At 50.1% G+C, this 27,171-nt stretch overlaps 1 protein-coding gene across 1 annotated transcript in view; it reads left to right on the plus strand.

Annotated features, from left to right (window-relative positions):
• The window catches only part of USP34 (ubiquitin specific peptidase 34), a 2,509,780-nt gene that overhangs the window by 740,544 nt on the left and 1,742,065 nt on the right, over positions 1 to 27,171 (plus strand). The window contains exon 38 of the mRNA XM_085612349.1: positions 14,088 to 14,192. Within this exon, the coding sequence (XP_085468475.1) occupies positions 14,088 to 14,192 (105 nt within the window). The remainder of the gene's footprint in view (positions 1 to 14,087; positions 14,193 to 27,171) is intronic.

Below are 27,171 nucleotides of genomic sequence, written 5' to 3' on the forward strand. Positions count from 1 at the left end.
TCACTTCTGGGATGGGGCGGCCACATGGGAGAGGCGGAGAGCAGAGGCGTCTGGTCTCCAGCGGAGTCCGTGCTCCACATCAACCTTCTGGAGCATCGGGTGATCCGTCTTGCACTGAAGGCCTTCCTTCCTTCTGTCAAAGGGAGAGTAGTGCAGGTGTTCACGGACAACACCACCGCCATGTGGTACTGCAACAAACAGGGTGGGGTGGGGTCATGGACCCTATGTCAGGAGGCACTACGTCTCTGGAAGTGGCTGGAATATCACGGCATGTCCCTGGTGGTTCAACACCTGCCAGCCACTACTGCCTTGGGACGCGGCTTTCCCTTGCAGGACATTTGTTAGGCAGCTACATGGGCCTCGCTGCACACATTTACCAAGCATTATTGTATTGACAGTCAAGTCTGGAGAGACAGCTTCTTTGGCCGTTCTGTCCTCCGTGACTTTCTGGTGTAATCTTGTTTGCAGACCCACCACTGGGGTTGGTATTGCTGGGGTATCTATTCTAAGGTAAGGAATCTATCACTAATGTGTCTCTTTCAGATACACAAGTTACTACTTGTGTAACGATATATCTGTAAGAGACATTAGTTAGTGATAGATTCCTTACTGCCCCACCCATCCTCCCTACTCTGCGAACTGATTTCTAGGGTTAAAGTCATCCCTTTCAGGGCCCTAGTTTCATGGCACCAGTGGTCAGTTTCTTGCATGGCTCTGCATTCCTGGCGCGGAAAGTCATGTACAGAACTGACGTCAGCGCGCAAGGGTGGTGCCTAAGTAGACTCCGTGACTTCATCTCGGCGCATACGACGCCAGCAACGGATGCGGAGCCGCACGCCGCCACCTTCCGACGCGCAGGGTTACTGCTGACAAAAACTTTCCGGATCCAGTCTGACGCCTGGGGATATTCTAAGGTAAGGAATCTATCACTAACTAATGTCTCTTACAGATATATCGTTACACAAGTAGTATCTTGTGCTTCACCGACCCACCCATCCTCCCCGTTCTGCAAAATGACTTCTAGGGTAAGGGACTCCCTTTCAAGGGCCTTAGTTTTTGTGCACCAGTGGCCAGTGTCTTTCATGGCTGTGCGCTTCTGGCGTGGAATGTCGTGTATAGAACTGACAGCGTGCGAGGGTGGTGTCTAAGTAGATACCGCAACGTCATTCCGGCGACCAAGACGCCAACGACGAATGCGGAGTCAACCAACGCCACCTACCAACACGCAGGGGTACTGCTGAAGCAAAAATTCTCCGGATCCCGTCTGATGCCTGGGGGTAATTCTAAGGTGAGAAATCCATAACTAATATATGTCTCTTACAGATATATCATTACCGAAGGTAAGTAACTTGTTCTTCCCCATTTACTCATCTGTAAGGAAACGGGCTTTTTGCACATTCACACCTACTTTTTGCACTTATTTTGACTGCTAAGCACTGGCTCTGAAATGTCGTGAGCCTTGCCAAACAGGATTCCGCACATGTGCTCTGACCCTTAAATAGATGCATGGTTGATTGGCTTGCACCCAATTGGCATAGCTTAGCTTACTTGTAAGTCCCTAGTATATTGTACCAGGGGTACCTGAGCCTGTAAGTTAAACGTTTCTCTGTGGATTACAGCACTATTTGTGCCATTAAGATATTGAAACCCAAGGTTGGTGCTGTATATTGAAAAGGGGAACATGTACTTTTACATGCCCCAAAAGTAAAAACCCCTAAATTGTGTTTTTTACTGTGGAGAGGCTAGTAGCCTCAATAGTAGAGTTAGTTGCTGACATTTCATCCCTGCTAGCTTCTGAATGATACTACTAAAGTTGGTACTGTCAGATATCAAGAGAATCAGTGCATTAAATTTGGTTTATTGGTTAAATCGAACTTAAAGTTACTGGTGGGCAAAGATTCCATTTTCGGTTGCACACAGACCGTCCTCACAGCAGCTTTCTGCCCTCCTGGGGAGATGTGTGAAAGACTTCCAGGAAAGGACACAATAGGGACCTACAGCAGAAGAAGTGTTACCTCTCCCAGGCAGGAACCCACATGGGATGCTAGCCTAAAGAGCGAGCTTTAAAGGAGGAGCTGCGTTTGAAGGGCAAATAGTGGTCCCAAAGCTTTGGAATTTGCACATTGGTCAAAGCCAATTCGCTTTTGGGGCTATGTGTCTGGGGGTTGCGGAGAGCCTCGAAAGCAAGTGATGTCAGCCCTCTGTTGTGGCATCTCTGTTGGCCCCATATATCATTTTCCGTAGTGGAACGGTGTCCGTGCAGAGTTTCATTGCACCACTTGCCGGCACAGAGGTATGGCTGGAAAATTCCCAGATCCAGTCTGATGCCTGGGGAATATTCAAAAGGTGAGGCATGTGCAGTTATATAGTCTCTACCAGAGAGTTACCGAAGCAAAGTGACTTGTTCACCAGTCACTCAAAGTAGATTTTTAGTAACAATATGTCCCAATGAAATGTCCCCCATACCTTTGAGCAGTGCATCCTTTGGTAGCACGCCTCAAAATCCCCTTGCCTTTACTCGTAGGCATGCAACAATTTACAATGAAACTCACTAGCCAAATTTTTTTGTGGTAAGTGCTGTAAAGATTTGTTGTATGGACTCCTACCAACTAGCACGATGAGAAGGGCATTACCAATATCCTTGGAGGGCTAGAATTAGTTTTATTGCTATAGATGAAAATGGCTCTCCCCCTAATGTGTCATGACTTTATAAAATGTGCATGTCTCCTCTCAATATAGAAACTGGATGCACATATAATGTAGTCAAATTAAGCCATTTGTTTATAGGCTAATTAGGGCATTCCTTCCCTGGGGATCTCCCCCTCTGTTGCATTCCTCCTTGGGGGAAGGGTGCACCCACCATGCATTCTGTTACTCCAGATTTCAACAAAACAGTGTTTGCTTGATTAACTAGAAGATCTGATAGAGACTATTAGCCGCAGATTCCTTCACGTAGAATTATCGCCAAGCGTGAGACTGGATCTGGAAGCTTTTTTGCCACATCATCCCTGCGCGCTGGGGGCGGGGCGACATGTGACTCCGCCCAGGCGTCGTCCGCATACGTGACGTCAGCGAGGTCACATAAGACCCGCCCCGGCATGCCTACGTCAGTTTTTTCCTTTTCCGCGTGCAACACAGATCCGATCTTTGCTACAGGCCTGTTTAGAGCCCCTTTTTCTTCCATTTCTTTTGGTGGAACAGTGTACGGCTTCAAAACTTCAGAGTCGGGCTTCAAAACTTGCGCGTTTCTTTTAACGTTATAATTGTTTGAATCTTGTCAAGCAACCAAATAAAAAAACATAAAGCTCACAGAACCCAGTTGTAGGAGAGTAGGGTCTGCTTCCTATGGTCACCCCCACTTTTTGCTTTTGCTTTACTGGTTTTCGACTTAGATGTGGCTGTGGGCGTAGGCGATATCCTGGAACAGCTATAAGGACATGGTTCCGAAAGCTGCAGACAGGCTCAGCACACACTAGAGCACCATCTCACATGTTACCAAGTACTCTGCCTCCAGGATTGTTAAGGCCTGCTATAGGAGTGGCTGACAGTTTACCCATGTGTCTATATATAAGGTAGGTATAGGGATACTACACCTAAGCAAGGGGTGATTACACGACCTTGCCCCAGGTGAGTGATCAGCCAGTTGTGTCACGATGGAAGGCCAGCCAGGGGTGGCATAATACATGCTGCAGCCCCTGGTAGGCCTAGGGTACACCTATGCCCTGGGTACCTAAGGTACACTGTACAGGGTCCAATAAGGGGATCCTTACCAATTGGGTTATGTACCTAAAGTACATAGTATGAATTTAGAGGGAGAACAGCTGGGCTGTGGGTCTGATTAGCAGGCCCACAGCCACATCTAAGTCGAAAACCAGTAAAGCAAAAGCCTAAAGTGGGGGTGACCATAGGAAGCAGACCCTACTCTCCTACACCAGTAGCCTCTATTTTCATACTGAGTTTGGTGTTGTACTGTCCAGTGTTTTTGGGCTATCAATTGGTATAACTATGGTACGGGAATTTAAATGGGAACTGCAATTGTCTAATACATGCTGCTTCCCACAGATCCCTCATCTTGAACTCTTCACAGTCTTCCAGGTGGATCTATGAATTATTTTCTTGCAATGATTCCATCATAAGTGCTCAGTGGTTCTGTTCCAGTATTATTTGCATCTTGAAGCATCATACAGAAAGGACAAAACAGCTCCATAATGGCACCGCCAGGCTCAAGTAACAACTGTTTCTTCTTTTATGTACCTCATAGATGTTGGGACTCTGAGTCTGTTCTTGTTTCATGGATGCTTTTTCTTCAAATTTTCAAGTTTTATCTAGAATTGGATCTTTAATAAATTCACGGTCTTGACTCATTCTCCATCATCAGGTGAGAAGCTCCGGTGAAAGCAAAAAAGTGTTGAAATTGCTGTAGGTATCAACAACAGTGTTTAATAGCATTTCCACTTCATTTGAAAACTTCAAACCGTGAGGTGGTGTTCTAAGCTTCTCTAACCCCCCCCCCCTGGAGGCCACCACAGCTCTAATTCATGCCATACATAGTATGTGAGGGAGATCCTAGGAAGATAGCAGCCGGTTCCACAATGCTTGTTTCCGGTCCAGGGAGGGCCTGACCTGGCAGTTTGGGCTGATCTGTTTCCATGGGGAACAAGGTCAAGACTGATTTGCATATGGCTGGGTCCAGACTGGGGTGGCGTAGTGTGCAAAAGAACAATGGGTTTAACCCAGATCTTTGACTAGGGGTGAGTGGTTCAAAGTTTCAGCACCCCGTCCATCATCTTATTTGATAACAGCTTCAAAGGCTCTGTCAGGGCCCATATCATAACACCAAGGGTCAATAAAAAGTACAAACCCTCTTCTTCAGACCCTATTTTTTATCAGAGGACAGGTCCCACTGGACTCATTGGTGGTGACCAGTGCTCATAAAAGAACAAACTTATATAAGCAAGAGGAGATGCACCCCCTACCGACAAGGAGAGTAGACGCAACGACGCAGCAGGAAAGAGATTAGCTGCCTAATCTGCAAACCACTGGTGTATCACCAACTCTGTGTTTGCTGGCCAGGTATGACCATGCTCACCGAGATGAGATGGAGGAGCTGCTTCAACATGTAGATGAACCCAGAAAAATCAATCAAACAGCATTTGTAAAGCACAATACTGTCACCCCTAGGGGTATCTAGGTGCTGCATCTCAGTCGAAGAGCCAGGTCTTCATTCCCTTTCTGATGTCTGCTAGCGAGGGGACTATATGGAGCAGGATGGGAAGGCTGTTCCAGGTCTTGGCAGCAATGTAGGATAAGAAGTAGTCACCATTGCAGCTGCGATTGATGCGGGGACTGTGCGAGGGCGAGTGAAGAGGAGCGCAGGTGTCTAGAGGTTGGTGGAAGTTCAGGCGATGGTTGATGTAGACAGGCCCAAGGTCGTGGAGGGCTTTGTAGGCATGCTTGAGGATCTTGAACTGGGATCTCTTCTGGATGAGGAGCCAGTGGAGCTCTCTCAGGTAGGGGGTGATGTGGGTTCTTTTGAAGAGATCCAAGATGAGCCTGGCTGTAGCGTTCTGTAGTGTATGGAGACTTCTGAGGAGCTGGGTGGAGATGTCGGCGTAGAGTGCGTTGCCATAGTCGAATCAGCTGGTGACAGGGGCCTGAGTGACTGTCTTTCTGGTTTTAATTGGGATCAGTCTGAAGATTCTGCAAAGTGTGTGGAAGCAGGAGGAGGCCACTACGTTTACTTGTTGTTTCATGGTCGTTTGGCTGTCGAGGATGATGCTCCGGTTGCGTGCATGGTCGGTTGGTGTGGGTGTAGGTCCGAGTTCTGCTGGCCACCAGCAGTGATCATATGCAGACTTGTTCTTCCCTTAGATCACTACTTTGGTTTTGTGGGAATTGAGTTGGAGGCAGTTGTCTCTAACCCATGGCTACATTTGTCATGGTGTTGCGTAAGTAGGGTTTGATGTTGGAGGGGTTCTCTGTGAGCGAGAGGATCAGTTGAGTGTCGTCTGCGTGTGAGATCTGAAAGAAACACGTTAGTTAGATTCCTCACTTTAGAATATCCCCAGGCGTCAGGCTGGATCCGCAAAGATTTTTGTAGCAATACCCCTTGCGCGTCGGTAGGCGTCGTCTGCGGCTCTGCGTCCGTCGTCTGCATCGTGCGCCGGAATGACGTCGTCGGAGTACTTAGACGCCGCCCTCGTGCGCTGACATCAGTTCTTCTTTATTCCGCGCCAGTAAGCGCCGATCCGGGAAGAGCTTACCTCTGGTCATTTTTTGACTCCTTTTGGTCTATCGACTCGAATCTAGTGCCGGTAGGATGCCTGGTTTCAAGGCCTGTGACGCCTGTCATCGCCTGATGTCGGTGACGGATCACCATTGCCGGTGCCTGTATCGCCTGGGGCCCGACCATGACGCGGAGTCGTGCCTCGATTGCAATGCCTTGACGTCGAAAGCTAGACTGGAGCGGTCCTGTAAGCTTCTCGAGCTTCGCCACTCGGCTACGCATCGCTCTCGGTCCAGGAAGAGGTCCAAGGACCGCTCGCGGAGCCGCAGCCATCGTCATCGCTCGTCGGGGTCTTCGGGTAAGTCCAAGAGACGACATCGCTCTTCGGACTCCCCTCGCCGGTCGCGCGACTCGGCTGAGGGTCCGGGTGGTTCCACCCCCGCGGCTCCGTCGGAGCAGCAGGAGTCGCGTCCGTCCCCAAACCCGCCGGTCCCTGGGACTGACGCGACTCCGGCGGAGGTCAGTGCCTTCCTCTCGGCCATGAGGAGCCTGACTTGGCCGTCGACGCCTGCCGGCGCGCCATCGGGCCCCGCAGGCTCGACTGGGCGACCTCACGTGACGGCGGCTCCAGCGCCGTCGACGGCTCTGGCCTCGACGCCGCAGGTCCCCGAGGGATCCAGGCCTGGATCTCAGTCGGTGCCGGTCGACCTCATGACGCCTCCTTCGCCGACGCGGACACCGGTTCCACCTCCGGAGCCGTCTCCGGACGACGCCGTTCCCCACGTTCAGACCCGGTCCGGACCCGACGCCGGTGCGGCGCCGCCCGGCGCCGCTCCCGACGTCGATGGATGACAATTTCATCTACCGTCCGGCTCCGATCGTTCCTCCTGTTTAGCAGGAATCGGAAGACGGGGGCGACTGGGAGGGGCCTGAGGACCCTATGGCCCTCCAGGGTCAACTTGCACAGGACTGGGCAGACGAACTGGGGGATGCCAGTGGTCTGGACACTTCGCCGGACGCTGGCTTCATCTCTCCTCCAACTGTGGCCTCGGAGGAGGGTGCAGCTTTTTCAGTGGTGCTGCGCAAGGCGGCCAAAGCCCTAGGGCTGGAGTTGCCTGCTGTGGCCGTGAGGACTAACGTCCTCACAGAGGTCCTTCAACCGACAGCAAGCTCCACTGAGCCTCTGCTGCAGTTTAATGAGGCCCTCATTGACGTTCTACAGGGCACTTGGTCCAAGCCCTCGACAGTTCCTCCTGTGGACTGGAACGTTGCCCGGCGCCACCGCTCTGCTTCGGGCGACCCCAGTTTTCTCTCCCAACACCCCACCCCCGAGAGTCTGGTTATCCAGGCCTCAACCTCCCAATCCTCCTACCCGTCTGCTCCTCCGAATCGGAAATCCAAGAGGTTAGAACAGTTTGGCAAGAAACTGTTCTCGTCCTTGAGTTTGGGACTGCGGTCTTTAAATACCGCTTGTCTTTTGGACTGTTATTCCCACTCTCTGTGGGATACGGTGGAGGACTACGGCCGACCTCCTGCACTCGCTGGGGTTCTCCATCAATGTGCCGAAGTCGCACCTGAGTCCCTCCCAAAAGCTCCTTTTCATTGGGGCGGTTCTCGATTTAGCGCAGTTCCGGGTCTATCCGCCGGAACAGCGGGTCCGGGACATTCAGGCCCTGATTTCCATCTTCCGGCCTCTGTCCTGGGTTTCGGTCAGGTTGGTGCTGCGGCTTCTGGGGCTGATGGCCTCCTGCATCCTGTTGGTACCTCACGCCAGGTGGTGGATGCGGGCTCTGCAGTGGGACCTGAAGTTTCAGTGGGCCCAGCATCGAGGCAACCTGTCCGACCACGTCTTGATCTCGGAGGGCACTGCGAACCAGCTGCAGTGGTGGCTCACGAATCGCGATTGGGTCAGCGGCAGATCCCTCTCCCTACCCCAACCGGAGCATGTCGTAGTGACGGATGCGTCCCTCCTGGGATGGGGGGGCCACATGGGAGAGGCGGAGATCAGAGGACTCTGGTCTCCGGCGGAGACTCGCCTCCATATCAACCTCTTGGAGCTGAGGGCGATCCGACTTGCACTAAAAGCCTTCCTTCCCTCTGTCCGGGGAAGTGTCGTGCAGGTGTTCACGGACAACACCACCGCCATGTGGTATTGCAACAAACAGGGCGGGGTGGGGTCCTGGACCCTTTGTCAGGAGGCTCTGCGCCTCTAGACATGGCTGGAACATCAGGGCATCACCCTGGTGGTTCAACATCTAGCGGGCTCTCTGAACGCCAGAGCAGACGAACTCAGCCGCCGGTGCATGATGGGTCACGAATGGCGTCTGAACTCGGATGTGGGGCAAGGTCTCTTTCTGCACTGGGGAGAGCCTTGGTTAGATCTATTCGCCATTGAAGAGAACGCGCAATGTCAGCAGTTACGCGTGTTGGAGTTTCCAAGGCGGCACTCGCTCGGAGACGCTTTTCGTCGCGAGTGGAGTTGCGGTCCGTTGTACGCCTTTCCGCCTATACCACTTCTGCCCAGAGTGCTGAAGAAGATCAGGCGCAACCGGGCCCAAGTCATCTTGGTGGCTCCGGTTTGGGCACGAAGGTACTGGTATCCCGAGCTACTCAGTATGTCCATTGATCCCCCCGATACGTCTGCCTCTTCAGGAGGACCTTCTGTCGCAGCAGCAGGGGACGGTCCTACACCCGAACCTGTCCAGCCTCCACCTCCATGCGTGGAGATTGAGCGGCGACAGTTGATGCCATTTGACTTGCCTCCTGAAGTCTGTGATGTCATTCTGGCAGCCAGGCGTCCCTCCACAAAGACGGTATACGCCTGCCGGTGGAACAAATTTGTGGCATGGTGCACAGCAAAGGCTGTGGATCCCCTTTCCACCCCTCTTTCTGAAGTTCTACTCTTTCTTCTTTCTTTGGCCCAGCATGGCTCTGCTCTGGGCACCTTGAAGGGTTATCTTGCTGCAATCTCTGCTTTCTTAAGGCTTCCTGATCAGCCTTCTCTTTTCAAGTCCCCTGTTTTCTCCCGTTTTCTGAAGGGCATTACTAATATGTTCCCTCCTGCTCCATTCGTAATGCCTCAGTGGGACTTGAATCTTGTTCTCACTTTTCTGATGTGCGCTCTCTTTGAGCCCCTTTATAACTGTCCACTTTGTCTACTGACTCTGAAAACTGTCTTCCTGGTGGCTATCACCACCACTAGGCGGGTGAGTGAGCTCCAGGCTCTGTCAGCTAAGCCTCCCTTCCTTTCGGTTTATCCGGATAAGGTTGTCCTCCGGACACGTCCTTCTTTCCTTCCTAAAGTCGAGACTCCCTTTTACATCGGGCAATCTGTCACACTGCCCACCTTCTTTCCGCCTCCGCATCCTTCAAAAGATGAAGAGCGGCTCTACCGTCTGGACCCAGAACGTGCGCTGTCCTTTTATTTGGACTGCACAAAACAGTTCCGGGTGGACGACCAACTTTTTGTTGGATATGTAGGTGCTAAGAAGGGTAAAGCTGTGCACAAGCGGACCATCTCGCGATGGGTCGTGTTTTGTATTAAGATCTGCTATTCCTTGGCGAAAAGGGTCCCTCCTGTTGGGCTGAGAGTCCATTCCACTCGGGCCACAGCGGCGACAACTGCCCTGGAAGTCCCCTTGCAGGATATCTGTCAGGCGGCAACGTGGGCTTCACTGCACACGTTTGCCAAGCACTATTGCCTGGACAGCCAAGTCCAGAGAGATGGCCACTTTGGCCGTTCTGTTCTCCAGGAATTTCTGGTGTGATCTTGGTTCGCAGGCCCACCTCCGGGGAGGGTATTGCTGGGGTATCTATTCTAAGGTGAGGAATCTAACTAACGTGTTTCTTTCAGATGAACAAGTTACTTACCTTCGGTAAAGGCCAACCCCCAAACCCCCCCCCCCTCATCTGGCCCTTCGAATTTTGGGGACCTGAACTAGTCCTATATTGACGGATCGAAGGTCCCGCTGTGGAATATTCCATAAAAAGAGTTTCTGGATGTCCGACGATCCCCCACTATATAGGTGTTTATGCACCAGACACAGAGCCTTGAATTCAATACGTTGCTGGACCGGAAGCCAATGGAGCTTCCTGATACTGTTCGAAATAGGATGATATTTAGGGATGTTAAGCAGCACCCTCATAGCAGCGTTCTGTAAGGACTGAAGTTTTACTAGTTGGCGTTTCTTGTTGCCCAGAATAAACGCATTGCAGTAGTCAATTCTGGAGAGAATTAACACGACTACTACAGTTTATCTGAGATCCTGGCGAACGAAAGACAAACTTTTGCGCAGAATCTTTAGGAGTAGCGTCGGGGCAATGACCTGCCTCTGCTGGCCACCATAACTGGTTCCACAGTGATGCTCCTTCTCCAAACTCCACAACCTCAGTTTTATCGGTTTTTAGTTTAAGGTTATTCAGATGCATCCACTCAATAATTTGCTTCAGACAGTTGTAATATCTCCCAGCCACAGTTTCTACACTCGAAGAAATAGATATAGCTATCCAAGTGTCGTCATCATAGGAGATCAACGAGAAACCGTGAGCTTTGATCATCTTAGCCAGAGGAGTGACATAAACATTGAACAGGGTCGGCGACAATGCTGAACCTTGCGAAACTCCGCACGGGAGGTAAAACACCTCTGATTGAAAGTTATCCCAGCGCACCCCTTTTCCTGGAGGTAAGAGAAGAGGTTAATAGGATTAGAGCTGTCTCATTAATTCCTATTACCTTCAGCCTCTGCATTAGTAACAGATGGTTAACAGTATCAACCGCTGCTGAGAGGCCAAGTAGGATAAGAATGGCTCTCCCTCCACTGTCCAGCTATCTGCGTATCTCCTTGGTGGCCATGACTAAGGCTGATACTGTGGAGTCATGCGGTCTGAAGCCATGTTGGGTGGAATCTAAGAGGTCGTTGGATTCTAAGTAACCAGTTAGTTCTTGAGTGGGAGATTTTTCTAACATTTTGGCAGCAAGCGGTAGGCAGGATATAGGCCGGTAGTTTTTTACATAACATCTGTCGGGGAGAGTGGGGCGTCTAACATGACAGTCAATAACACCAGACCAGTGGGTGTTGGACATTATCTGACATGGCTATTGCCTGGAGCTCATTACCACACCTCCCAACATACCACCTTGCACCCACAGATTATCACCGGAACTTCAAACACTGCTCAAACAGAAAGTTCAAGCTCTTCTTCTCAAAGCAGCTAAAGAAACCCATCTCTCTACTCCATCAAGCATGAGAAGTATCCTCTTTATACTTCCTAATCCCTAAAAAGTAAAAATCTGTGCGGCCTATTGTAGATCTAAGGACCCTAAACCACTACATCCGGTCAGAGCACTTTCATATGGTCGCACTCCAAGAAGTGATCCCACTCCATCATGGCGACTTTATCGCAGCCCTCGATCTAAAAGAAGCCTATTCCCATACTCCAATACACCAAGTTCATTGCAAATACCTTTGATTTGTGATAGCAGGAAAACATTACCAATTCAAAGTCCTACCCTTGGGGATCATGTTGCACTACTGGTATTCACCAAGTGTTTAGCAGTATTAGCTGCACATCTGCACAGAGAAAACATCCATGTTTTCTCCTATCTGGACGACTGGCTCATTAAAACCAGTACTCATCATCTATGCCAGCAACACACATAAGCTACCATAGATCTCCTTCACCAATTGAGACTCACTGTCAACATCCCACAGTCTCACCTTCAACCTCATCAAATGCAAACATATCCGGGGCAATCCTAAACACAAACATTTGGTTAGCATATCCAAATCCAACAAGAATTAAAAATATCCAAACATTGACATCCTGATTTCAAATCAATCAGCAGTTCACAGTGCGCACTGTCATGAGGCTCATAGGCATGATGGCATCCTGTATTACCATAGTACCCCCATGCTCGACTCTACATGCGTCTGTTACAGGAATGTCTAATAGAAAACTGGTCTCATCACAGCGTCATTTAGAATTGTTGATAAAGAGCTGCACACATCTCTCTTCACAGTGGTGAAACACCAACAAGCTCCTATCTGCACGGCCTTTTCTTGACCCTGTTCCCCGCATGACTTTGACACCAGACACGTCTCTCAATAGGATGGGGTGCACACTTACACAACCTTACAGTCCAAGGCCACTGGGATTCCAAGCACCAGCCTGTCCCCATCAATTAAATAGAGCTTCAAGCTGTTCACCTCGCATTGAAAACCTTCCTACCTCACTTAATCTGAAAAGTTGTTCTAGTTCGGATGGACAATACAACAACATGACACCAAGGGCCCTTTTGGTGTGTGAGGGGTATTTAAGCAAACACTGTGTGCCTCCTCACCTGGATGAGCGACACATTTCCTAGAAACATTTCCCTTGAACACTGTCCGATCTATATGGTGGATCCTTTTGATTTAATGACTTAATACTAGAGGAGGACGTATCCGCCTTAGTGTCCACGTACGACACTACCTCTTCACTCCCTCGCCTTGTTATATGAAGCAGTGTTCTTCATGGCCTCGCACCTTTGACATGGAAGGTCATGAAAATAAACTGTCAGCGTGCTGGGGTGGCATCTATACAGGCACCATGCACATCACTCTGGGTACAGACAACACCACGTGTGAGTGAGCTTCAAGCTCTTTGTGGTCAGCCCACCGTACCACACCTCCTTACCAGACAAATTGGCTGTGCTGATTGAGCCATCCTTTTGACCTAAAGTTGTGACACCACATCCGTCAAAACATCACCCTGTTGGTCTGCCTCACCCCTCTAAGGAGGCAGAGAGACTCCATCAGTTGAACCCCAAGAGAGTGCTGAGCATCTACATAGATTGTTCGATGGTACCAAAGAACACAGATTGGACTATCAGCTCTTTATAGGGGTTCTCTGGGGCGCAGAAATAAAAGTCTGTGCAGAAGAGAACAGTCTCCAGCAGGATCTTACTCTGCGTTAAAAATCTGCTATCCATTTATTAAAAAGCAGCCTCCAGAATAACAGTATGCTCATTCTACCAGGACCAAAGCTGCTACCACTGCGTTAGTACACAGATCCTGCCCTAGACATTTGACAGGTGGCTACATTGGCATCCCTCCGTAGGGTCATGAAGCACTATTGTCTGGATAATCTGGTTTGCTGAGAGGGGCCTTTTACCCGCTTGGTCCTGCAGGACTTTGTGGTTTGAGTCAATCTACAGACCCACCTCCAAATAGTTACTGCTTTGGTATTTATTGAAAATGTGGCTAGAAGTCTCAATTAGAAGAACAAGTTGCATACCTTCGGTAACGCTCTTTCTGGTAGAGACTCAATTGCACACCAACCCTATCATTATTCCTGTTCTTCTGTTGGCCTCTCCATTGATAAGCACTCAAGTCTAGGAATCTGCACTCCGGTCACACCAATTTTCTTTTGGGACTCTGCATCTGGGGGTGCAAACAGTCTCAAAAACAACTGATGTCAGAGTGTGGGAGTGGCACCTATTTGAGCTCCGCATGTCCATTACCGGAGTAGAACAGCATCAGTGCAGAGCTGCAAGGGCCACCTACCGGTGCACAGAAGTACTGTTGAAAACATTCCAGATCCAGTCTGACTCCTTTGGAATATTCAAAACATGAGGAATCTACCGCTAGATAGTCTCTACGAGAAAGAGCATCACCACAAGTAAGTAACTTGTTCATCTCACCTATTTATGAATCTCTATATCCAGTGGATTACTCACACTGCTGGAACACTTTTTAATGTTCAACCAAGCAGTTAATTGATAAGATAACTTAGTTTTAATAGGTGTTCTAAAGATAATTCTACTCTTTTGAAACTGCATTGTTGCTGACAAAATCCTAATTTGTGCTTTTTCTTTTCACAGGTAGATGATTTTGAGGAAGAGCCACTTTTTCGAACTGGGTGCAAAGAATATTTTTGGTTACTGTGTAAACTGATAGATAACATACATGTAAAGGATGCTAGCCAGGTTTGTTACTTTTGTATTTATCATGCCATCAAAGTTCATTGGTGCTACTTGTTTACAAATATATCTCATCTATTCAGACTGCTCTTGAGTTTGTTTTGTGATTTAGTGGACAGGATACAGTAGCTCAGCAACATGAAAAACACGAGACATGGAACATATCACAGGTTCCTCCAATACCTTTCCTCCTATTCTTCTCATGTTGATCTTTGTTTGGGTTTTTATAGGACTTTGGATGTTTTTGACCTTTGTTCATTGTCATGTATGTGGGTAAATTACTCCAATTAGTTATTATGTTATTAACTAGAAATAAGTATGGCACTCGTGCCCAATTTCATGGCCAAAGAGGCTCCTAATTCATTGACATTTTCCTAAGCGATGTTTACCTCCTGTGAATCAGAACTAATATTTATGCTGAGAAAGTAAACCCTGAGGTATTAAAGCAATTCAGTTAATCAAGGGTGTGGAGGTTTCAAATGGTCTAGACGTTTGGTGTGGTCTTTTGCTTTTCTTATAGAGACTTCTAGTTGCAGGTTCCTTACCTTTGAATTTCCCAGGCGTCTGGCTGGATCCAGAAACTTTTGCATGAGCAGTACCCTTTGAGCTCTGTCGGTGGCTCCATTCAGCTCCACGTGACGTTGACATCGTTGGCATCGGTTCTGATGTGGCGCTCACCTATATAGATGCAACGCAGGTGTGCAGACATCAGTTCTTTCCTTTCTGTGCCAGTTAAGCGCTGATCCAGAGAAGAGCTACCCCTCTGTCTCTTTTTGTCAAGCTTTTTCGACTTTTTGTCAACCACAAATGTTTGTGTGTGTCGAGGGATGTTTTCTAGAAAGACAGGGTTTAAACCATGTGGGGCCTGCCACTGCGCCATGTCAGTAACCGAACGCCACCTTGTCTGTCTCTGGTGTCCTGAGCGCGACCATGACTCAAAGTCGTGCTCGGACTGTCGGGCCATGGCTCTGAAGGCCTTGCAGGAGTGAGCTACGAAGCTCTTTGCAGCCCGGCAGTCGACACCGACCAGCAAGACTGAGGAGATCCCGGTCTTGATTGAAAAGGAGGCGGGTCGGCGGACTGCTCCCGAAGCCCCAAGTCCTCTTCCTCCCACTCGAGATCTTCAGGACGCTTGGGGGAGAGGCGCAAGAAAAGTCATCTAGGTGGACTCTATCTTTGCCTCGGCTGTCGACCGTCGATGAACGAGGTAAGGAGCACTGTAGGAGTTTGGCTTAGTATATGTTGCATGCTCATTTAAGTGAAGCACTTTGCACTAATCCAGAAAACTCTTATAGTGATTTTAGTGGTCTTAGACAACCAAAGAAAGCTCTCTGTGTAGAGGTGGGGAGAGCAGCCTTCAGGCTTAGTCCAGAAGGAGTATAAAGCAGCTTGTTTTACCAGATCTAACCACTTAGTGTAGATTAAATAAAAAAAGAACCACACAGTGTATTTATAAAAATTTCTATTTATTATGCAAAACTCACTAACTCATTAGTATATCTCCTACCCATAGGTATCAACACAAATACACACAATACTTAAATTGTACACAGGTAAGTAAGCACAATACACAGTGGTCTCAAGGGGGAGAACAAACCATATACTAAGAAAGTAAAATGCGAACTGCAACTGAAGTCAGGACTTGGTCCAGTAGACTCAGAAGAGCTGGGGACCCAAGGAACCATCCAAAGTAAGTACCTAGGAACCTCACGGAGGTTGTGTGCAGAGTGGAAACAGAGCCACCATACTCAATAGAAGTCAACTGGAAAGTCGCGGTTACAGCTTTGGAGATAAGGTCGGAGAGCCACCCCACCCATGGATACCCCAGGAACAAGGACACCTAGAACAGGGAAGCCTGGTGCATAGGTGCGAAGTGACGTCAGAAACCGCCGTAGACCGTAATGGAAGGCTTCAGAAAATATGCTGCTGGCGAAGACTGTGCAAGAGTGCATTGTTTCAGGTCCCCGAGAGCAGCAGCTCTCGACCCAGGGGTCCAGAAACATGTCTGATGGTGGCAGCCTAGGCAACCACTCATGTCACTAGAAGTTGTTCGAGTTTCAGGGGGCATCTCTAAGATGCCCTCTGTTGTGCATTTTACATTAAATCCCACACTGGCATCAGTGCGAGTTTAAGATGCTGAGAACTTTGATACCAAACTTCCCAGTCTTCAGTGTAGCCATTATGGTGTTGTGGAGTTCGTAATGACAAACTCCCAGCACCATATACTCTTAATGGCAGCATTGCACTTACAGGACCCAGGAATGGACTTGGACACGGTAGGGGTACAGGGCTCATGCACCTGTACCCTCACCACTGGCATAGGGCACCCAGCTAGAGGGGTGACTTATGTATGCCAGGACAGTGATTTGTGTACATGGCACACAGGGATGTGTGCCATGTCGACTCTTCACTTTGTTCTGCACCAAGCCACGCAGCCTGCAAAGGCAGTGTGTGAGTTTCAGGGTCCAGGGCCTCTAAGGGTGGCACAATAAGTGCTGCAGCCCTTAGAGGCCTTCTCTGGTCACAGTGCCCTGGGTACCTGTGGTACCATTTACCAGGGGCTGACATGTGGCCAGAGATGCCAATTGGATTTAGACTTCAATGCAGTTTTAGGGAAGGAATATAGGCCCTGGGTACCTGATTAGCAGGAGCCCAGTGCACACTCAGTCAAAGAACATCAGCAATTCAGCAAAAAGTGGGGGCATACCATGCAAGAAAGAGGGCACTTTCTCACAACAGGGTTTCGGTCCCAGCGGTTCCGACGAGAGATACTGGCCTCAAAATTGCAGAGAGGACAGGTCAGGCCTCGAGGGATTTGCAGAACCACCACCTGTGTTGCTGAGCCTTTCGAAGTCTGTGGGACCTCAGGAGCAGTAGACCGGTAAGCTTTGTTCCGGTGCGTGAAGATGCAGGGGAGTGACTCCTTCACTCCAAGGGAGATTACTTCGGGTGTCCTTGTTGCCCACAGGTCTGTTGAAGATCCTGTGTAAAGCAAAGGCATGGACGATGAAGAAAACTTGCAGAACAGCGAGACCGTGAGCAGCATGAGTCTTCCGTTATGCATTCTCGGTTCCAGGCGAAGTCCAAGTGTCCAGACGGTTGAAGAGTCACATGGTTTCAGGATTGAGTCTTGTCCCGCTGTGAATCTGAGGACCCACCCACAGGTAAGCCCTTTTATACCCGAAGAAAGGGGTTAGGCAGACTCAGGAGTCCCTCCCAGAGGCGAGGCTGGACAAATGGGAGGATACTCCCATGTCTTTTTACTCCAGAGCAGGAGCCAAGGGCTCCCAGAACTGGTTCTAACTAGTGTGTGCAAGAAGGGCACCAAATGTGGCCTTCAAAGCAATCTGGTGGTGCTGGCAAGTGCCCCCACCCCAGCTCAATACACTAAGTTCTGTCTGGTGAGGTGGTCTCACCTCCCTGTGGCAGGAAACCTGTTGTTCTACCTTCCGAAGCTCGAGCTCAGCTCACCAGTATGAGGGCTGAATCGTGTCTGGTTGACAGCAGCAGCACTAGTTTGCTGGCAGACCCTGGAAGGCTGTTACCAGGAGTACTGGGGGCTTTCTAGAGGAGGCCTGCAGTGCATGTAATCATACCTTCAACACCGGTATCAGTGTTGGGGTATGATTCCAACATGTTTGATACCAAACATGCCACAGCCACTATATAGGTAGCCATTGCGTAATGATGCATGGCCACTGTATGTATAAAAATGGCTGTCTGCACTTACAAAGCCTGGAGAATCGACTCTGGGGTTTGTAGGGGGTGCCCTGCTCATGCAGGGCACCCTCATACTTATAACCCAGCCTTCAGGGTTGGAAGGTCTGCTTTAGGGGTGACTTGCAGGTTTTAAGTGTAGTGACCTCAGATATACAAAAACCTGTATCTGTTGTACGCGGTGCTAGCACCAGCTTACACAAGCTTCAATGGCAGGCCTGTAGTCTCTGTTTTAGTGGTCTCTTATGGGTGGTATAATACATGCTGCAGCCCATGGGATACCCTTGGTGTGCCTAAGCCCTAGTTACCTTAGTAACATATACTAGGGACTTACAAGGGTACACCAGTAGTCAATTGTGGCGGTACCATAGTACTTACCATAGTCAAATTTAGGGAGAAAGTACAATGACTGATTAGCAGGATCCCAGTCAGACTAGTCAAAAACACGCTTACTCCAGGCAAAAAGGGAGGGGGGGGGGGGGGGTAACCATGCAAGACGGATTCTACCTTCTTACAAGGACTGACGCTCTAGGCACTGTTCTGCGGAACCGGAGCCATGGTCGACTCCGCGCTTCCCTCAGTTTCTGGGAGCCAGAGCAACCCTGCTTAAATAAAATAATTTTATGAGGCCATGCGCTGTGTATTTGAGTGGGCCGATCCCTGTGGTGAGCCTTTGGGCCCTGTGGGGTCAGAAGGGGCCCCATTGGATTTGTCACAGTCTGCTCCGGCCACGGTGCCGTCTGGGCCTCATGGATCCGATACCGGATTCGAAATGACGCCGTTTGTGCTAATGGGACCTTCCCCGGCGTCAGACCCTGATTCTGTCCATTCAGCACTGCCAGCCCCCACCGTTGCTGCCATCCCCATCCTTATTCCCGATGATTCAGAGTTGGATCGGCATTGTTAGACGCAGACTCCAGCGCCAGCAGAACCATGAGGTTCTATATTGTCGCCTGGTTATTTTTGTCAGGCTTCTCTGTTCCGAATCCTCAGGGTCGTGCTGATGCTCAAAGGGGGCCCACCTCTGAACCACCCCAAGTCTGGATTATGAATACCCACAGACTGTTGAGGTGATTGAGCGGGGGAAGGAAAGGGTAGGAACTGCTGGGAGTGAGATCTGTAGCATTTCCGGCTATTTATTCATTTGTAGATCTGCCCCCAGTGCGCGTATGCTTAGTGCCATGTCTGTTGCAATGCCTGATGGGACACAGAGTCCTGGTACGAGTATCAATATTTCTTAAGTAAGTTCAAATGTTCCATTTGTCATATTTCATTTTTAAGGCAGGCTGCATGTTTGAAGCTGGATGGCAGAGCGAAGTCGTGTGCTCTCCCAATGCTTCATGGCAGTTGTTGGTAAATATTTGGCATGGTGGTCCGGTCGTGGGGAGTAGCACCATTGCCAGTTGGGAGACTGTAAACAGCTGTGCAAGGCTGCCGATTTGAACTTTTCATTTCTGGATCAGCACATCGTTCTATATGCAGATTAAGCCTGCCAGAATGTGCCATGACCTACCAAGGATCGAATTTAAAAATGAAATATGACAAATGGAACATTTGAACTTACTTACGAAATATTGCTACTCGTACCATGACTCTGTGTCCCATCAGGCATTGCAACAGACATGGCACTAAGCATACGCCCACTGGGGGCAGATCTACAAATGAATAAATAGCCGGAAATACAATGGCTGCGAGTTTCAAATGCCGTTTGTGTTTGCCCAAGAAGAAGGGGCTGTTTAACCTTGAAACGCGTTGGCTGCTAAAATACACTGTGGAGCAGGAAGGCAGGCTGCATGTTTTAAGCTGGATGGCAGAGCGAAGTCGTGTGCGCTCCCAATGCTGCAGGGCAGTTGTTGGGGGATATATATATATATATATATCTCCATATCCATATCCCCCCTCCGTATGTCAACCCCTACCTAAAACAATAAAGGTGAATAGCAGGCTTCAGAAGAGCGTGGTGGCACGTTCACAACAAAACACTATCAAGAAATGCAAAACAAGGGAAACATACGAGAGAAGAATTCCTACAGCCCTGGACGCTTCGTTTGTCATCATGAAACACATACCAAGGATACTTGTATCGTACATTGTGTTTGCCAGACCGTGTCTTCTGTACCGACCGTGTCTTCTGTACCCCTCTCTGTGACCTCTCTCCTGGGATTTAAATATAACAAAAGGAAGAACAACCAAAACATGAACGAGTGTCCTTCAAGACTGGGAAATAATGACAGTCTTTTCCTAATCCATTTGTGTAAAACCCAAGGTTTGTTAGAGTGCACAATACCCCAGCAGTTTCTCAATAATCGCACTAGTCTTTTTCTGCAGACTGAACAGTAGAAACACCGCCTGGTAGCGGCTTGCATAGAGGTTCTTTATATTTCAAACGATACAAGACCTTATCCAAGAATCCCAATATACATATATGCCACACAACTTTGGATTCCTAAGATCGCGGGCGCCTTATATCTCCCTGCATGAAACCGGTAATCCTTCGGTTTCTCCAACAGGGAGATATCAGACCCAAGCACCTCAAAAGGCGCCTAAGCTCCTCTGCAAGAGACCGCTAACAGGCGGGTCTCAGCCAACAGAGGAGTCACGGATTAGCGTTGAATCCGTCACCTTACTTATTGCTGTGATGGCGGTTCGTAAGAATTGTGCAAACGCACTCTTACCGCCCAGACTCGGGCACATCGAGTTGAATAATCGGCGACGTTGGCTGGTTTCTGTCGTCCTTATCACTGTACCCGGCATCGCATCCGAGTCACGTGATGCGGGACTCGCGGTGGACGCCGGGAAATGTAGTTCGGCAATGGGTGTTACGGAGCCAGGTGTTTGTGAGGAGGGCAGTTAGTGCGCAACCGGCATTCAGATCATGACAATTTTGATGTCATCTGAGCCACGGGAGGGGACTGGGTAGGGGGTCTATGCACCCTTTAGAACCCCAAGATGTATGTGTAGAACGGATGGAATAGTATGAGGAACTGGATACATCCCCAGATATTGCCATGTTGTCTCCGCTGACTGTGACTACAGAGGAGGGGGCTTCTTATGCCATGGTGGTAATGAGGTCCTTGGACTGGAGTTCCCCTCTGTGCAGCTCAGGACTAATCATCTGACCGAAGTGCTTCAGCCTGAGCTGACACCTTGGAAAACCTATTGACCTTTAATGAAGCACTAACTGATGCCCTCCTAGGCACATGTTCCAAGCCTAGCTCAGGGGCTCCTGTGAACAGGATGATTGCACGCCACCGTTGCCCGGCACCGGGCGTCCCAAGCTTCTTCAGCGAACACTCCACCCCTAAGAGCTTGGTGATGTAGGCTTCGACTTCCCATGGCACGTTCCCTTCTGCTCCTCCGGATAGGGAATCTAAGAGGCTGGACACATTTGAAAAGAAGATGTTTTCTTCCACCAGCCTGGTTTTGCGGTCAGTGAATACTGCATGTTATTGGGCCATTTCTCCTACTCGCCTGGTGAATCTTTGTGCAAGTGCTGCCACAGGTCCCGGAGGAGGCGCAGGCTGTACTCTCCCAGGCGGTGAAGGACAGGAGAGATGCAGCAAAATTCACCATTAGGTGTGTCCTTGACACGACTGACTCGTCTGAGCAGAATAGTTTCATCGACAGTGGCTTTATGGCACCACGGCTGGCTAAGAACATCTGGCTTCCCGTGTGATGTCCAGGCTTCTCGTCTCTTTGTAGAGAAAGACTCGGCCTTGGAGCGCTTCAAGGACTCTCGTCCTACGGCCACATTTTTTGACCTCTCAGTAACACCCCGTGGCCAGTCTAGCTTTCGCCCCTTTAGTGGCAATAGAATGGGTTTTCAGCCACGCCAACCGTATCTCTGCTACTGTCCTGCGCGGATTTGGCTCATTCCGACCTCGGAATGGAAGCCAGAAGTCGTTTGCCATCCAGCCATCAGCAGCCGCAGCCTCAAGGTTGAGGCAAGTGTGACTACAGGGGTCCCTCAACCCTCCTTCCCATGGGGCAACTTAGTCCCTTATCAGGGGTTTCAAGAAATCCCAACTTTAGGTAGAGGTTGACATAGGTCACCCTACAAGGTGATAGTATCTTAACCAGAAGAGGTTAGATATAAGCCCTAGCTATTTCGCCCTGATGAATGCAAAGGACCCTTCGGCCATCCTGGATACATTGGTGCAGAAAGTCTTTGCACCCCTGCAGCGACTCTGCGACAGTCAGACTCTGGTCCTGATATTTCGGGCGCAACCTTTTATTACGACCCAGATGGCTATGAGTATTGTTTGTCTTATAGCCTCATGCATCGTGCTAGAGCCTCATGCTTGTCACATGCAGGCTCTACAGCGGAACTTTTGACTTTAGTCAGTCCAGCATTTTTGCATCTCAAAGAGACATCCCAAGACCTTCGGTGGTGTGTGGCGGGGATCAACCTAAGGTAAATAATTTTTCCTACTCCAGCCAGACCCTGTTATTGTTACAGAGTCATTGTCTGTGGTTTGGGCAGATCTCCTGAACAATGTAGAGATCAGAGGTCTCTGATATTTGGTGGAGCAGCAGTCCCATGTCCGTCTTTTGGAGCTGCATGCTGTCCTCCTTGCCCTCAAGGCAATTCTGCCTTCCATCAGGGGAGATCTGTCCAAGTCCTAAGTCCAAGTATGATTGCAATATGATGCTAGATCTTTTCGCTACCTCTGAGGATGAACTATGTTGGGTCTTTTATACCATTGGAGTTTCCTTTTTAAGGTTCTATGAGATTTGTTCAGAGTTTGGTGGGACTCCTCCCTACTTTACTTGTTCCTGCCACGGGCACTGATTCTGCTGGTTCTGAGGAAGGTCTAGGTGGACTGAGCAATGCTCATCCTAGTGGCCTCAGATTCAACAAAGATGGTCTGGTAGTCTAACCTGTTGAACCAGAGCTTGTGCCCACCACTTAGGCTCTTCCATTGGTAATGTTTGCTGTCTAACCAGCACAGCAAAGACATGAGTCCGAGGTCCACAAATAACATCTCCATGTGTTTTGATTGAATGGATCCAGCCGAGTGCTTTTGAATTGCTATCTGAAGATGTGGAATGTGATCTTGGTGGTTCCCTGCCCATCCCCAAATCCATTTACTCTGGCTGTTGGGCTTAATTTTTGTCCTGTGTGAGGACCCACACACTAATCCTTTTTATTGCTAAATTGTCAGAATCTGAAAGAGACACATTAGTGATAGATTCCTTACCTTAGAATATCCCCAGGCGTCAGACTGGATCCGGAAAGTTTTCGTCAGAAGTAGCCCTGCGTGTCCAAAGGTGGTGTTGTGTGGCTCCGCGTCCGTCGCTGATGTCGTAAGCGCTGAGATGATGTCACGGAGACTACTTAGGCGCCACCCATGCGCGCTGACGTCAGTTCTGTACACGACTTTCCACGCCATGAACCCCAGAGCCATGCAAGAAACTTATTCCTGGTGCCATGGAACCAGGGCCCCGAAAGGGATGACCGTAACCCTAGAAATCAGTTTGCAGAACGGGGAGGATGGGTGGGGCGGTAAGGAATCTATCACTAACTAATGTCTCTTACAGATATATCGTTACACAAGTAGTAACTTGTGCATCTGAAAGAGACCCGTTAGTGATAGATTCCTTACCTTAGAATAGATACCCCAGCAATACCTACCCCGGAGGTGGGTCTGTGAACCAAAATCACACCTGAAAGTCCCGGAGAACCGAACGGCCAAGAAGCCGTCTCTCCGGACTTGGCTGTTGAGGCAGTAGTGCTTGGTAAAAGTGTGCAACAAGGCCCACGTAGCTGCCTGACAGATGAACTGCAAGGGAACGCCGTGTCCCAAAGCAGTCGTGATTGCCGGAATGACGTCGCGGTATCTACTTAGATGCCGCCCCTGCCCGCTGACCTCAGTTCTTTCTTTTTCCGCACCAGCTAGCGCAGATTCGAAGAGAGCGGTACCTCTTGTTAGTTTTTGACTGTCTTTTTTCGACTTTTGTCGACTTCTTTTTCTAGTCGTTTGACTCCTGGTGCACAGAGATGTCACTTCCGCGGACCAGCTTCAATCCTTGTGGTGATGGACCCACATCCTGTGTGCCTCTGGTGTCTGGAGCGTGACCACAACCCGAAATCGTGCTCCGACTGTCGGGCCTTGGCCTGAAGTCTTTGCGGGAGTGGTCCCAAAAGCTTCCGGAGGCCCGGCAGTCGGCTCTGCACCGCTCAAGGTCCTGGTCGAGAGGGAGGTCGAGGGGCCGGTCGCTGAGCCATCACCACCCCTCCTCGTTGAAGTCTTCAGGTAAGTTGAAGCACAAAAAGAAGGCGAAGAAGCACCGTCTCCCTTTGCGATCTTCCCATCCGTTGGCCGATGCGGGATGCCAAAGGTAGTCGTCTGGCCTGTTGGGTCAACTCCGAGCCTCCCTCCCTTCCCGCGAGCTGGAGCGACCCCTGCCTAACTTTGTAGCTTTTACGAAGCCCTCCACTCCATCTTTGGGCAGCCCGACTCTGCCTGCGCGCCTTCGGACTCAGCTGGGGATTCTAGGCCTTAGATGCCGGCGGCTTCGAACCCTTTGCCTCAGGGATACAGGCCTGGATCCGGATCGGAGTCAGTCGACCTTATGACACCTTCTCCGGCGTTGAATCTACTGATGACACCTCCGCCCCTTCCGACACTGGTTGTGTCCCCAACCGACTTTGACCCCATCCTCCCCCTCAACATGGACACGGAGCCGGGCCGACATAGGGACCGGTGCTGACCATTACTTTTGTGCCCTTGTTCTACCCTGTTGTTCCCTATCGCCCTGAGTGGCAACCAGAGGAGGTTGAGGAGGACTGGGAGGGGTATGCGGACCCTCTGCAGACCAGTTAGAAGAACTGGACTGGAGAGAGGGGTTGGGTGAAGCCAGTGGTCTGGACACTTCTCCAAACCTTGGCATATTTTCTCCCCCTACCGTGGCTACGGAGGAGGGTTCATCAAAATGTAGTGGTGTTGCGTAGGCGTGGCTGAGACTTTAAACCTCGAGCTTCCTACGGTGGTGCTCAGAACTAACTTCCTGACCGAGGTGCTTCAACCGGCAGCGGCCTCTTCGGAGCCCCTGCTGCCGTTCACTAATGCCCTCATGTCGACCTTCTGGGCACTTGGTCCAAGCCGAGCACAGGGGCACCTGTGGGTAGGATGATTGCCCGACGCCGCCGCCCAGCCCCAGGCGACCCCATTTTCCTCTCTCTACACCGTACACCCCGCATTCCCTACCGCTCCACCTGATAGGGAATCCAGGAAGCTGGATCACCATGGGAAGAAGATGTTTTCTTCCGCCAGCTTAGGGCTGCGGTCGGTGAACACCGCATGCCTCTTGGGCTGTTACACCCACTTTGTGTGGGTTATGGTCGTGCAGGTGCTGCCACAGTGCCCGAAGGAAGCCCGGGCCGTTCTCTCCTGTGCAGTTGCTGAGGGTAGAGATGCAGCAAAATTTGCTATCCGCTGTGGGCTGGACACAGCCGACTTGCTAGGCTGGACGATTTCAACGTCAGAAGCCCTGAGACGCTACGCCTGGCTGAAGTCCACTGACTTTTTGGGCGATGTCCAATCCACTCTTTTGGCCCTGCCCTTTTATGGTCGTTGCTTTTTTGGCGACAAAGTGGACAACGCGCTCAAGCACTTTAAGGATTCTAGGGTTACGGCCAGATCCTTGGGCCTCGCTACCACCTCTCGCCCGGCGCAGTCCGCTTTTCGCCCGTTTTGTTGCTACGGAGGGGTGCCCCACCACGTTCCGCCCAGAGCCACAGGCCTGCGCAAACTGTTCAGCCTCTCCGCGGCTGGGGACGTGGGACCCAGCGTCGTGGGTCAGGGGGCCAGCGGGTGCGCCAGTCCACCAGTACCCCTTTGCAGCCGCCGTCAAACCTTCCTATTCCGACCCTCCAGTGCCGCCAGTGGGTGGCAGGATTCGCCATCACATCCCCCACTGGCAGAACATCACGTCAGAGAGATGTGTTTTGCAGATTGTCCAAAGGGGCTACTTCCTCCCCTTTGAGACTACCTCTCCATCCATGCCACCTACATTCCATCGCATGTCGGAGGATCACTTGGCCCTTCTCCGCCAGGAAGTCACAGCTCTCTTGGTCAAGGGAGCCATTGAGCGCGTTCCTTTGCCAGAAGTAGGCTGTGGGTTGCTATTCCCACTACTTTCTGGTGCCCAAGAAGGACAAAGGCCTGCATCCTATCTTGGATCTCCTGAAGGAGAAGTTCAAAATGTAGACATTGGCTCAGGTTCTGTCTGCCCTTGACCCTGGAGACTGGATAGTAGCGTTGGACTTGCAGAACGCTTATTTTCACATCCCCGTCCTGCCTGTCCACCGGCGTTACCTGCGGTTCACGGTTGGCCACGAGCGCTCTGTTTACCGTGCTCCCCTTAGACATTAGCAGTGCCCCTCGGGTGTTCACGAAAGTGATTGCGGTGGTCGCAGCTCATCTGCACAGATAAGGGGTTCCAGTCTTCCCTTTTCTCGACAATAGGTTGTTGAAGGTGGGCTAGCCCCAGTCAGTCGTCCCCCATCTCCAGACTACGGCGACTTCCTGCATTCGCTGGGGTTCTCCATCAATGTGCCGAAGTTGCACCTGACCCCCTCTGTGAGAAAGTGACTCTGTATATACTGTTCCCAAATAGGTTCAGTGTGTACAGAGTCCACAGTCCCCAGAGGTATGGCAGAGGCTAAAGTTAGATATAACCTTATTCTCTAAAGTGGTAACTTGGTTGAACAGTAAGGCAGTATCAGAGGACAGTGTAAAGCATTTGTTGTACACACACAGTCAGAAAAATGGTTTCACACACTCAATAACTGAACTGTAGGCCAATGGTTTATATAAAAAATATATGTCTAATAGCAGGTGAGTGTTTTCATTACTCGGCTGATTTTTGGTGAATATTTTAAGTTTTGAAAACTCCACACTGAAACCAGTCAATGTCACCCTATGGAGCAAATTGAGTTATCTGATTTTGGGTAAGTACTTGACTGCCAAAGTTAAGGTTCTGGGCACAGACTCAGGGGTCTCCCAGGGTCAGTTAGGTACAGTTTTTACACCCTCAGCGGCACAGGGGCAGCCAGATGCAGAGTGAGTTAGGCCCAATGTTATCCTATGGGAGGCAGGGGGGCCTTGGTTGGTGGCTGCGGACTAGCAGGCCACGCGGCTGTGGGAGCTGGGCTCCTGGTCACTTGCTCAGGGCAAATGGGGAAGTAGATAGGTATAGAGGTTACACTGCCAGAGCCACTCGGGCGGCAAGGTACTTTTGAGCCTTCGGGCGCTCAATTGAT

The sequence above is a fragment of the Triturus cristatus genome, chromosome 6 (genome assembly GCF_964204655.1).
Source record: "Triturus cristatus chromosome 6, aTriCri1.1, whole genome shotgun sequence".
Classification (NCBI taxonomy): Eukaryota; Metazoa; Chordata; class Amphibia; order Caudata; family Salamandridae; genus Triturus; species Triturus cristatus.